The following is a 12,524-nucleotide window of genomic DNA, read 5'->3' on the forward strand; positions in this document are numbered from 1 at the left end:
TACTCACATGATGCCCAACCGGCAAAAACCGGCAAAAAACACGAACAAACAAAACCCGGCAAAAACCGGCGCGTGTGTTTCTTCTTCATCATAATATTATCAGACAAAAAAAGGAATGAACATGCTTTACTTTGAAGTACTTGCCCGGATGTGTGACTTTTCTTAGTGGTTGACTGACTTGACACAGCTGGTGCTGCAGCCTCAGCCTCACAGCCTGAGACTAAACGGCGACACTCGTCTTATTTTAACACATCTGTGGCTTCTTCATCTAGCTACGATGACAGAAAAGGAAGGTAATGTTAACGACACGTGTCCATTTATCTGTTCCCGCTGTTGTTGCCATTTAAAGCCAAGTAAATGTTTTGCCAGCCGGATATACCGGGTTACACCGGCTAATTTAATTAGCTTTAATGCTAGCATCTTAATTACGGTACTCCGCTAGGTTTCTATTGTACAACAACAATGTAATTGAACGTGTTTAGTGATTGAATGTGCTTCAACGTTTGCTGTTTACACGCGTGCAAAGAAAGCTATAATGCAAGCTAATACGCAGCGTTATTAGCTTACATTATTTAGCTTGAGGTTATGATTATATGATTTCATTGATTTGGCAAACGACATATAACTTGAAATTCGTTTACCCAATTAGGCTACCGGACGGTAGTAATTATTAAAATGTACAAACCTTACTTTGTCAATATAAAAACTAATGTTAGCCATCAGTCAAGTACTCATTGATGGAGTGGGCGATATATCTGCAAATGGCTTCATAGTACTGTACATTTGCATCATGTTGAAAGATCCAAACAAAAGTTAGATTTGTAACGTGGATAGTATTGATTGATTGATTTATTAACCGTTTGCAGAATTACAGTACATTTAAAGTACAACTCAATACAAAAACTGTTAACTGAGTGGACGACACCATAAAGCATTACACTTGCTTACAAGAGGGTCCACCATTTTCAATTCATCAAAACATTTAGAGACTACGATTATACACTTCTATATAGCCAAAAACAGGAAATCATAGGAGGTAAAAAGGGAAGAAAAAAACATACAAGGGGTGGGTGGGGGATTCAGATTTTACGGGGCCAGTTTTGAATTGCAGCCGTTTTGAAGGAGTCAAGGGATTTGCATGTCTTGACTGTTGGTAGGGCTTTTCACATTTTGGTGGCATAGAAGCGAAATTAATTTTGTCCGTTGTTTCTGCCGAATCTGGGTTGCACATGGTTTGTTGAAACCAGTAAATGTCTATGACTGTAAATGAAATAAATGATGTTGCTAATGTCCCTTCGAATGCTGCAATTTGCATTTGTAGCTCTGACCCCTCTCCCAGCAGGCACATTTGATGATGCAGTGGAGGAGAGGGTGATAAATGAGGAGTACAAGATCTGGAAGAAGAACACTCCCTTCCTCTATGACCTGGTTATGACCCATGCTCTGGAATGGCCCAGCCTCACAGCCCAGTGGCTGCCTGACGTCTCCAGGTACACGTCACACACACATGGCAAGCACATCCATGTTCTCTAGGTTGTCCTCAGACGAGCCCTCCATCGTTGCTTCCAGTCATCCCGGTTCTCCATACATCCGGCCAGCTCGTTGGTGCTTTGCGCTCCTGCGTCGTTCTTGACTCTGAGTACATACACATACACATATGTTAATGTGGGAAGTCCTCGTGACCAGTGCCCGTGTGTTGGTTCCCACAGCACTAGTTTGCTGGCTGGCAGCTCTTGGTGTCTTTGGCAGTGTCCTGCTAGTCTCATTCTCCTGGCTGCTATTTTCTGGCTCATGAATTGAAAATTCTCTGTATTGAAAATGGAGGACCCTATGTAAACCCTGTGTTAACCTAACCCTGGATATAATAATTAGCTGATTTCTTTTTTCATGCTGCAAAACGTGTGCTTGTAGATCAGCTATTTTGGCAACTAAATATAATTGGACCTAACATATTATTTCTCTGTTCAGTTCTGTCTAGGGATGCACAATATCGATTTTTAAAAACCGATATCGATAACTTCCTGCTTCTCTGCTTCTTGATATTGGCCGATAAGTATCGTGACAATAATTATCGTGCATCCCTAGTTCTCTCTCATGCCATACATCAGTGGTTTTCAACCAATTGATGTGGTACCATTAGGAGAGATAACAGGCAAACGTTGATCAAAATAACAATTATTCTACATTCTCTGTAGACTTATTGTAAATTAAGTAATGCAGATGTTTAACAATAATATAACTCTTGAGAGTGTAAAATGAAACCAAATGCATCCATAAGGGTCCATTTGGTTACCAACTCTTAGTTGGGGACCACCTGCAACCCCCTCAAGGACCACTGGTTGAAAACCACTGCAGTACATGCTTTTGTTATAATGAGAATGTCAAACACGCTGACCTGACTGAGCTTTTGTTCTTTCCCCAGACCGGAGGGGAAGGATTACAGCGTGCACAGGCTGGTGCTGGGCACGCACACGTCTGACGAGCAGAATCACCTGGTCATCGCCAGTGTCCAGCTGCCTAACGACGATGCCCAACTGGATGCCTCGCATTACGACAGCGAAAAAGGAGGTGAAGAGCTACCTGGTATCCTATTTTCTTTGTTAAATTAAAATTAAAGCAAATTAAATTTGCTCGATTGTTTCGTTTTCGTGTCCTGCTTACAAAGTGTCCAATCCTCATCATGGGTTTATTAGTCGCCATTTTACAATTACAGTATATTTACAGTATATTCATATAATAAATCAAATTACGGCCCAAAGCTAGAAGTAGAAGACATCTTATGTTACGATACCAACAAATACTTCTCTCTTATCATCATATTTAGGGTAATAAACCAAAAACGACATTGTTCTTTGTGCACACTACTTATGTAATGTGTCTATTGATCTTGTTGATTGTTGACTAGGGTTAATATAGAAGACCTTATGTGGCCTATATGTCAGGGGCCTTATCTCCTTAGTGGGAGAATCTGTTTGTCCGTTTTTTTAGATTATTAAATGCTCAAATAGTTAGGGGTTGTCTTCCAGAACAGATGGACAGACCGATTGGCTGACACAGGCATAATTAGAGTCCCAGACGTTTGTTGGTACTGAATTGATTCTTAATCCTTTTCCTACATGTTGTTATCTCATGCTGTCTGAATGGCAGCTTCTGGTGGAGCTTTCCCTTTCCCTGCATCCATAATGAGACACCTGTGTCTGCCATCACACCACTCAACTCATTAGCCAATCACAGTTTAGGTGTGCCATATATAGACCGATTCCGTAGCAGTTTCATGGTCGCAGCTTACGTATTTCCTGTAGGCGGAGCCGACATAGCTGCAGGGTTTAAACCCTCACCAGGCGCATCTCTTCTACTATAGTGAACGGCAGAGTGACTGATGTTTAGTCTGCCTCAAACGTTACTCTTTTACCTCCTTTTTACTAACACTAACATTATAAATATGCCCAGAACATCGTGATGAACCTGTGTAGTTTATAGCAGCTCCAACAGTAGTGGCAACATAAAAAAGAAAACGGAATGTCAAAATATCCACCGCGGTAGCTGAGACCAGAGCCATTCAGACGAAGCAGTGAAAGGTCCTGAAAGATACATAACGTCAGTCTTACCCAATACCCAATCTTTTATGAACACAAGGCTGCTGTACTTTATACATCATACTTTAAATGCTTAGTATGAGGTATAAAATACAGCAGCCTTGTGTTCATAAAACAGAAAGATTGGGTATTGGGTAAGACTGACGTTATGTATCTTTCAGGACCTTTCACTGCTTCGTCTCAACCATTACTCAATGGCTCTGGTCTCAGCCACCGCGGTGGATATTTTGACATTCCGTTTTCTTTTTCTTTCCCCCACCCCCCCCCCCCACACACACACACACACACACAGAAACAGAATATATATTTTTATCTTATTCTATTTTAATAATATTCTCTTTATTTTAACCAACCTACAACCTGCACTACATTTTACTAGGGCCTTAGCCTTATACAGTACCTTTCTAACATACAGAGTGAACTGTTCATTGTGTACCGTCACTTTAAAAGCGTAATGTATACATCATCGTACGACGGTGTCACGCAATCTACAAGCTCACACGGGGCTCCACCGGGCGCGTTGCGCCTCCGTCGTGTGCGTCAAAAAACGAACCGGCCAACCGGGGCAATTTTAATGCAGTCACGCAACGCAACACAACGTGGGCAGTGGAGCCACCCTTCATTGATTAAAACGGGAACATTCCCTGACGGAGACGCGACGCTGACGGGCCCGGTGGAGCCCGCACCTGGTTGCATCGCGTTGTGAGCTTGTAGCTCAGCCTTTTCGGCAACGATAGACTGAGAAGTTGCACATTGAATAGTGAATACGTCACTTATTATGTGAGACTATTCAATCGATCCGCGGCAGATATTATAACTCTATGGCAGGGAGATTTGACTTTCCCAAACGTACTATTATTATGTGCTTGCCTTGGGCAGCAAGCACGGTAAGCATGCATGCGTTGGGTGGAAGAGCAGGATGGTTGTTCCGCTGGCAGCTGATGACTCCGTCTGCTTTTTTTTTGGTTTATTTGACACCTTGAGCACTTGACTTTTTGAATGTTAGATTCGATTTAAGTTATTATTATTATTTACAAACAAGTAAAAAGAGTGCAAATAAGTTTTATATTATATATTAGAAAGGTAAAAAAAAAGTAAAGAAAAAAAAGGCAAAAATATAACTTTTCTGAATGCCTGCCTGCGGACCACCAGCAGTACCTCCGCGGAACACCAGGGGGCCGCGGACCACCGGTTGAAAACCCCTGGTGTACATGACCCTTTTTAATTTGCCTTGCAGAGTTTGGAGGCTTTGGCTCAGTGAGCGGTAAGATTGAGATCGAGATAAAGATCAACCACGAGGGAGAGGTGAACCGTGCCCGCTACATGCCCCAGAACCCCTGTATCATCGCCACCAAGACCCCCACCTCCGACGTGCTGGTCTTTGACTACACCAAGCACCCCTCCAAACCCGGTAACTTAACCCATTTTGGCTTGAGATCAGATTCTAAAAATGTCTTCTACATCCTGACAGTTTTCTGAAAAAGCTATGTTTCTGTGTCAGTGGTTTTTCGATTTTTCAAAAATAGCAGACCTACAAGCTCGTAGCGCGCCACTCGGTGGCATGCTATGAGCTTGTAGAACTGCTATCTTTCAATAGCTAAAGCATAACGTAATGCTAACACCAAAAAGGGTTCCCGCACCAAAATAAATACACAGTGCAGATGAAGATGGCATGAGATGTTCTTTATTTATTTAGACAACTGGGCGATAATTGGGGACTGGCAAATTTACCATGTCCATGTGTTATATATTTGAATATGTATTACATGTCTGTATATTTTATTAGCACTAGTCAGGCGGGGGGCAGAACACATCCATCAAAGCTGTGTTCAGACACAAGACGGGTGTCTTGAACGCAGCCTAGTAAGGGGATATGTCGACCATGCCCCGCTCACCTCCGCCTCACCCCCTCCTGGTGCTGTGGCCATCTTGAATCCTAATCACAATGTAAACAATGGGAGCTGGGTGGGGCCTAGAAAGGCCCTTATTATTTGGAACCTCGTTATTATTTGTGTTGAAGTAAGTCAGAATGAGCATGAAACATTGACATATTCCAGTCTACCTCAACTTGTTCTATGGACTGGAGAGAGCACTGTTGGAAAAATATTATTAGATATTTTAAGACCCCGTATCAGGAGAAATACAAAGGGGATGCTAACCCCAATCACACCCACAATGGACGATTGGCATGGAATAGTCCTGGATATTTAAGATATGTTAAGAACTAGATTAGACAATTTCCAAATTTGGAACAACTGGATAGTGCACATTGCCCCTCTGAGAGCGGACTTCGTGTGATCTCACTGGTCCATTGCCTGCTTTATGATTGTAGAAAATGTTTAAGACACATTTCCTTCTCTCATGGTCGAAGACCAAAGCTGTATTGTTTTTGTCCCCCTCAGCAATAATGTATATACTTTCGTTTTTTTTTCTTTTTTGTCTGTCTTTTTCTGCCCACTCTTTTTCTTTTTGTCCTCCTGAAATGTACAATCCGAAGTGATATTGCCCTGTTTGTCCCTGTTTAAGTGTGGACTTGATGTAGCTCTTCTAAAAGAAAAATAACTATACAGAGACATTGGAGATGGAGCCACGGAAGAGGGGTGAAAAAAAAAATAATAATAATCTTGGGAATTGCTCGTGTGTCATATGTGAAAATGCTATATGTAATGTACTGCTCTTTCCAAATAAAACAAATATTATAAAAAAAAGAAACATAATAAACATAATAACATAATACATAATACATAACATAATATTTATGTTGCTCACAGATCCATCTGGTGAGTGTCGCCCCGACCTGCGTCTCAGAGGCCATCAGAAAGAGGGCTACGGCCTCTCATGGAATCCCAACCTTTCCGGCTGCCTGCTCAGTGCCTCTGATGATCACGTAAGAAACGCACACCAAGACATGGCACAGAAAGACACACTTAATGGTTCAGTTTCCCTTTAAAAGCTTATTATTGATTCTACAGAATTACAAATGTAGGTCCATGACTTCCTGAAAATCTCTTCCCGTCTTTCATAGCCAGACAACTATTCCACAATCTCTGAATACTATATATTGAGTCCGGAACGGGAGGCGGTCTTTTTTCCGACACCCTTTTAGCCGACAGGACAATGGTCCGACAGTTTCGGACTATTGTCTGAAATACCGTCTTTTTACTCCAACAGTTCGACACGACATTAGCCAGACAGTCTGTCTGTCTGTCTGTCTGTCTGTCTGTCTGTCTGCCTGCCTGCCTATCAAATAATTAAATATGTATTAATTCAATACGGCTATTTTTTTTAATATAATATACAATAATGATACAGTCTAAAATGTAGCTATTGTGTCCATACACAATATAGGCTACAAAAGAACATTATAAAATAAAAGTTTTTAAGTTTGCCATGAGCGGGATTCGAACCAGGTGCCACATGCACAAATAAATCGAGAGGCATTTGCACAGACCGCTAGACTAAGAAAGCCGTGACGCACCTTAAAGAAACGTTCCACTGGGAGGCGGTCTTTTGCAACGAGAGCAGAAAAAATATATATATGAAGAAAGATATGACATGATATCACATTAAATATCTCGAATTAGGTATACCTTACCTGCGGGGGGATTTCAGCCACCCAGAGCCTATATATATTTAATAATATATTAATTCATATTAGATGCATGCATACAGACAACGACGTAAATCAGCGCCCATTATGCATTTCCAGAAAGTATATGGAAGGCATCAAATTAATTCTCACTAGGGAAATAATCAAAACGGGATTTACAGCAGGAACTATTAAGTTAGCTATAATAATAATAATTCATATTCGTAGCACAGCCAGTGGTCACGTGACTTGACACATTTACCCCCGCACGCACGCACGCACGCACGCACGCACCTCCCCTCCCGTATCTGACTATTGTCCCGTCTAACCTCCTAAGGGGTGTCTAACCTTAGGGTAACCTGTCTAACCTACGGTTTGTCGGACTATTGCGGGAACTTCTGTCTGTCTAATGTCGTGTCGAACTAAGTAAGTAAAAAGAGTAAAAAGACGGTATTTCAGACAATAGTCCGAAACTGTCGGACCATTGTCCTGTCGGCTAAAAGGGTGTCGGGGAAAAAAGACATGCACCCGTCTGGAACTACACCTGCCGAAATCTGAGTAATCTGTTTGTCATTTCCGTTCACAAAGAAAATATTTTAAAATATCTTTAGAGCTTGTTTTTTCATTTCCATTTCTACTAAGCAGCAAGCTGTATGTTTAGATCATTTCTATTTATATTAGGATACATTTGTGCGACTGTAAAGACGAAACGGAAGTGGGGAGGAGGTTTAATTTCCGCTTTGTATTTTACTCATGATCACTGTATGACTGAAGCATTTGAAAATTGCGAGCGGCAACAATCTGGCCGCGTCCCTGTTTTTACTACTCCGTTTCGCACCAGTAAGGGGAGGGAGGGGCGGGGGGGCAAGGCGACGGCCCTAGTTATTTAGTTGAATCGTCAAAACTCCTGCATTTGATCATCAATTTATTCCATTAGATTAGACCATAGACCATTTTATGATTGTATCCAGAATGAAAACATTCTCTGAGGTAAACAAGTTAGTGTACATTCCCCGTAATAGTCTATAGCCACTATAATGTTTTAGTTATTACATAACTTAATATGCTACTGCCTGTATTCTTCTTGGACAAATATAAAAAGATACTCCTATGGAAACGTTATATTATTTAATAGTTTCATTTGATAGAAATCCGAAGTTTCAACACCAAAGTAGTAGTAGTTGTTGTTGGACTGGACATTTGGACTGAATGTTCAACATGTTGTGTTTCACGAGTTCACGTTCCACAGCCGTCTCCCGTTACTTCTGTGTGCACTGACTGCGGCGGGCACGGTGTGGGCTAGCCCCTCCCTCCCCTCCCTCCCCTCACTGGTGCGAAACTGGGTAGTAAAAACGGGGACGCGTCTGGCCACGCGAGACCTGTCTTTCTACTTTTCTCGTTGTCATCCCTCCCATCTAGACAATCTGTCTGTGGGACATCAGTGCAGTGCCAAAGGAAGGTAAGATAGTAGACGCAAAGACCATCTTCACTGGCCACACTGCGGTGGTGGAAGATGTCTCCTGGCACTTGCTGCACGAGTCCCTCTTTGGATCTGTAGCGGACGACCAGAAACTCATGATGTAAGTTATGGTTAACCTATTGCGTATCTATGACACTTTACTATTATTTTATACTTTAGCTATTTTTAGACAAATCGAGAAAATCTTTCACCACAAACGTTTTTAACTCGTATCTTTGCTTCTGGGGGGTCCCTGGAAGAACATATTCGTCGGCGGCCAAATACATATAATTTTTGGGGTTCTTGATATGCAATAGTTTGAGAACCACTAATAGAAACATAGGTTTTCCAGAATACTGTAGTAAAACTGTATTTAGAAGACATTTGATTTGTAGAATTGGGTCTTAATGGCACAGATTGATTCACTGAAATATTAGACTAAAATAAACCAGTTTAGTCTGCTTTTTGTGAGCGTCTCATATTTCAATTAACTGACAATCCTACTTTTTTCCCCCTTCCCTTGCAGCTGGGACACTCGTTCCAACAACATGTCCAAGCCCAGTCATGCGGTGGACGCCCACACAGCAGAGGTCAACTGTCTGTCCTTCAACCCGTACAGTGAGTTCATCCTCGCCACTGGCTCGGCAGACAAGGTAATGCAACGCTCTCACTACTCCATGTGTTCATTATAGCCTTCAAGTCTGTTTAATTTAAAGCTGCACCATGGAACTTTCTATGCCTACCCCGGATTTGAACCCGGCTTCCTGTGCAAGTGCTGACATTTTTACAATTGAGCTAATGGCGCAAGCCTGCCTGCTTGCTCAGGGTATAAATTTAATCTTGAATGACCATTAAGGTCAAAATTCGTGTCAGATCCCATGTGTCTAGGTGAGACATGACCTTTGGCACCAGTATAGATCCTTTCTGTACTGCACTGCCATTTTACAGATGAATAACCGCTGTGTCACTTTCTCTCTTGTTTCTCTTTCTTTTATCCTTCTCAGACCGTGGCCCTTTGGGATTTGAGGAATCTGAAACTGAAGCTGCACTCCTTTGAGTCGCACAAAGACGAGATCTTTCAAGTAGGACAGGATGCATTCGTGTCTAATGCTGAGCAAAGAATTGAAAATGAAAAGAAAATCTCAATATATAAATGCCAAAACCACAAAAGGCTATAATTTATCAATATAGTTTTTCTTTTCTTTTTTTCCCCCGAATTGAGCAAATGTTATGGGCCTATAAATATATATTGTTTAAAAGACCATTCTAAGTAAAGTGGATAGTCGTTGTGGTGTGTAAGTCCACACCACAACTATAACAACGATGGTGGTGGGTGATATGATTATAATTATATTGCTTGGTGTGTGGATGGCCTACTAATAATAATATCTGGGACTTATATAGCGCTTTTCTAATACCCAAAGAAGCTTTACATGTTTGGGGCCGGGGGGGGGGAACATGAGAAAAAACAACTTTATTAGAAAAACAAGTACTAAGCTTCCCACCCCTGCACCCCACAATTATTTTTGCAATTACAATATTTTACAGACTAAACAAATATTGATATTGACACACTTAGCCAGCCAGCCAGTCTTGATTCCATGACTTATGGAAGCTTTCTCGTCTGCTTCTTCCAGGTCCAGTGGTCTCCTCATAATGAGACCATCCTGGCATCCAGTGGAACCGATCGACGGCTCAATGTCTGGGATCTCAGGTAAACAAGCAGGCATGTTGCTATCAAATGGCATTGTTTGTTGGACCAGGTTTGACTCCTCGTTTTCTGTTTCATTTGTAGCAAAATCGGAGAGGAGCAGTCTCCAGAAGACGCAGAAGATGGTCCCCCTGAGCTTTTGGTGAGACACAATAATAACCTGCTGGACATATAAGTTAGATACTTTTTAATCTGTTCCAAAAAAAAATCCAATACTATTTTTAATCGTGTTTAGTAACGTGTGACTATGATGCGCCTTCTTTTCCCACTGCTAGTTCATCCACGGTGGTCATACAGCGAAGATCTCGGACTTCTCCTGGAACCCCAATGAGCCCTGGGTCATCTGCTCAGTGTCTGAAGACAATATCATGCAAGTCTGGCAAATGGTGAGACCCAAAGGCAGTGCCTTTTTTTATTATTATTAGACGTCATGGTTAAATGCTTCGCACAGAAACTTCAAGGATAAAAACTGTATAATGTAAAGGACCACAATGGAAACATGACTATGACTTAATTGTCATGTTTCATGTACAGTACTTGAACAATGTGCCATTACATTTGTTCATGTATACAACAACTGCCCCCCTCTCTCTAGCATGGAGGGGAATGCATCAGTTTGTGAAAGGCAACAAAATGCGATGCCTGGTTACATATGGACCACTGTCCTGCTCGGTGTCTATTTTGACTGTCTGAGTCCGCACTTGAGGGAAAACAGGGCTAGGTAGCTCAGCTGTGCATAGTGCTTATTCAGAGCAAAGTGAGGAGAAAGAAAGAAGAGAGGCAGCAGGGAAAATGGTATTAGCTGTCATGTGCAGTTTTATCTAATTGTATCATTTTACTCTACGTCATCCTATTATAGACGCCGACCTAATGAATTGCATTTTTATAGCGCTTTTCCAAGTGCTCAAAGCGCTTTACAATGGTTAATTCATTCACACATTAAGCGGTTAAGCGGCAAACAGTCGACGCCAGCGTCCGCACTTCCCACATTCACACATCAAAGGTGGCAAGCTCACACCGACCTGCTCTACCTCCTGAGCCACAGCCGCCCTACCTACACCGTCATTTCATTGTTTTAGTTTCTCTTAATATTGGTTTCTTAATTTTCTTTATGTAAAGTGAATTTGGGTACTTAGAAAAGCGCTATACAAATCTGAGCTGCTATTATTATTACTGCTAAATAATTTCATACAATGGTTCTTAAATGTACGACCTGATTCTCCTTGTAGGCGGAGAATATCTACAACGATGAAGACCCTGAAGGCTCAGCGGACCCTGAAGCCACAGCATAACGTACTCCTCTTACACCTCTTAACCCCACAACCTCACCATACACTGCCAAGAGGCCGTCTCAAACGTTTCACTCAGCTACCTCCGCTCCAGTTGCTCCTCTTTTCCGCTGGGAGTTTGTCTCAAAGCCCGTAAATGAAGGGAGTGCAGTAAAATGAGAGGACTTGGCAGTATTTGCATTTAGCCCCCCACAGTCACATTTTAGGAGTACCTAACATGAAAAAGCTCTTGTCATGTAGGGTAAACTAAGTAATTTATTTCCGGATGAGTCTCACCAGGTTTTTTTGTACTGCATTTTAAAGTGTGTATTTTTCTATCCTAATTGGCTTTCTCTTTCGCTGCACATTGTGTTCAAATGTCACCAATGTATAAAACCCCTCTCCTACCTTCAAAGATGGTCATCATCCTGTTCATGTTCTTTGACAAACAAATTCACTTCACAATTGCTGGGGTCTTTGTGGTGCATTAACACAAATTAGAAGTTGAACCTGACCAAATTCAATCTGCTGGGATTTTTACTAGTTTTAATGGTGCATTCTGAACCTGCCTCTTCTCCACTCTACTCCTACAGTAGCCTACCTTGACACCAGCCCTTTCTGACAACTTCAGGGTCCAATTTTGGAAATACTTTTCTGATTATTCCCATGTCAAATATGTCGTACCCCCCCCACACACACACACACAATCTCTTTCACCATTAGGTAGTCGGATTTCTTTGTCAGCTAAATGTTATTGTGAATGTTGTGATGTAGATTTGTAGGTTAACTTTTTCTATGTTCTATATTTTGCAATTGTACAGCGAGTGCATTCTTAATAAAAACTTTTCCATCAACATTAGTTGCATAGTTCACTCATCACCAGGAACATTCTTCAGTATAC

The 12,524-nt window shown here is 41.6% G+C and overlaps 1 protein-coding gene across 2 annotated transcripts; it reads left to right on the forward strand.

The window, feature by feature from the left end:
• Positions 1-157: 157 nt before the first annotated feature.
• On the forward strand, positions 158-12,477 carry LOC310858483 (histone-binding protein RBBP4-like). 2 transcript variants are annotated; one of them, XM_083764612.1, is made up of 12 exons: positions 158-293; positions 1,322-1,490; positions 2,423-2,583; positions 4,834-5,007; positions 6,368-6,483; positions 8,605-8,765; positions 9,171-9,297; positions 9,649-9,726; positions 10,282-10,358; positions 10,440-10,497; positions 10,631-10,741; positions 11,585-12,477. In XM_083764612.1, exons 1-12 carry the CDS (start codon positions 278-280, stop codon positions 11,645-11,647), a joined length of 1,311 nt encoding a protein of 436 aa, XP_083620738.1. In that variant the 5' UTR covers positions 158-277; the 3' UTR covers positions 11,648-12,477. The 2 variants fall into 2 exon arrangements, with proteins under 2 accessions (XP_083620738.1, XP_083620739.1); XM_083764613.1 differs by having other exon boundaries at positions 2,423-2,568.
• Positions 12,478-12,524: the final 47 nt, after the last annotated feature.

The sequence above is a fragment of the Protomyctophum parallelum genome (genome assembly GCF_964188405.1).
Source record: "Protomyctophum parallelum genome assembly, chromosome: 1".
NCBI lineage: Eukaryota > Metazoa > Chordata > Actinopteri > Myctophiformes > Myctophidae > Protomyctophum > Protomyctophum parallelum.

What these genes read in the sequence shown, in the direction of transcription:
- LOC310858483 (XM_083764612.1), top strand. An exon ending in TGGCTGCCTGACGTCTCCAG is followed by an intron (nt 1,491 to 2,422) that starts GTACACGTCACA and finishes TTCTTTCCCCAG; the next exon opens with ACCGGAGGGGAAGGATTACA. An exon ending in CTCAATGTCTGGGATCTCAG is followed by an intron (nt 10,359 to 10,439) that starts GTAAACAAGCAG and finishes TTTCATTTGTAG; the next exon opens with CAAAATCGGAGAGGAGCAGT.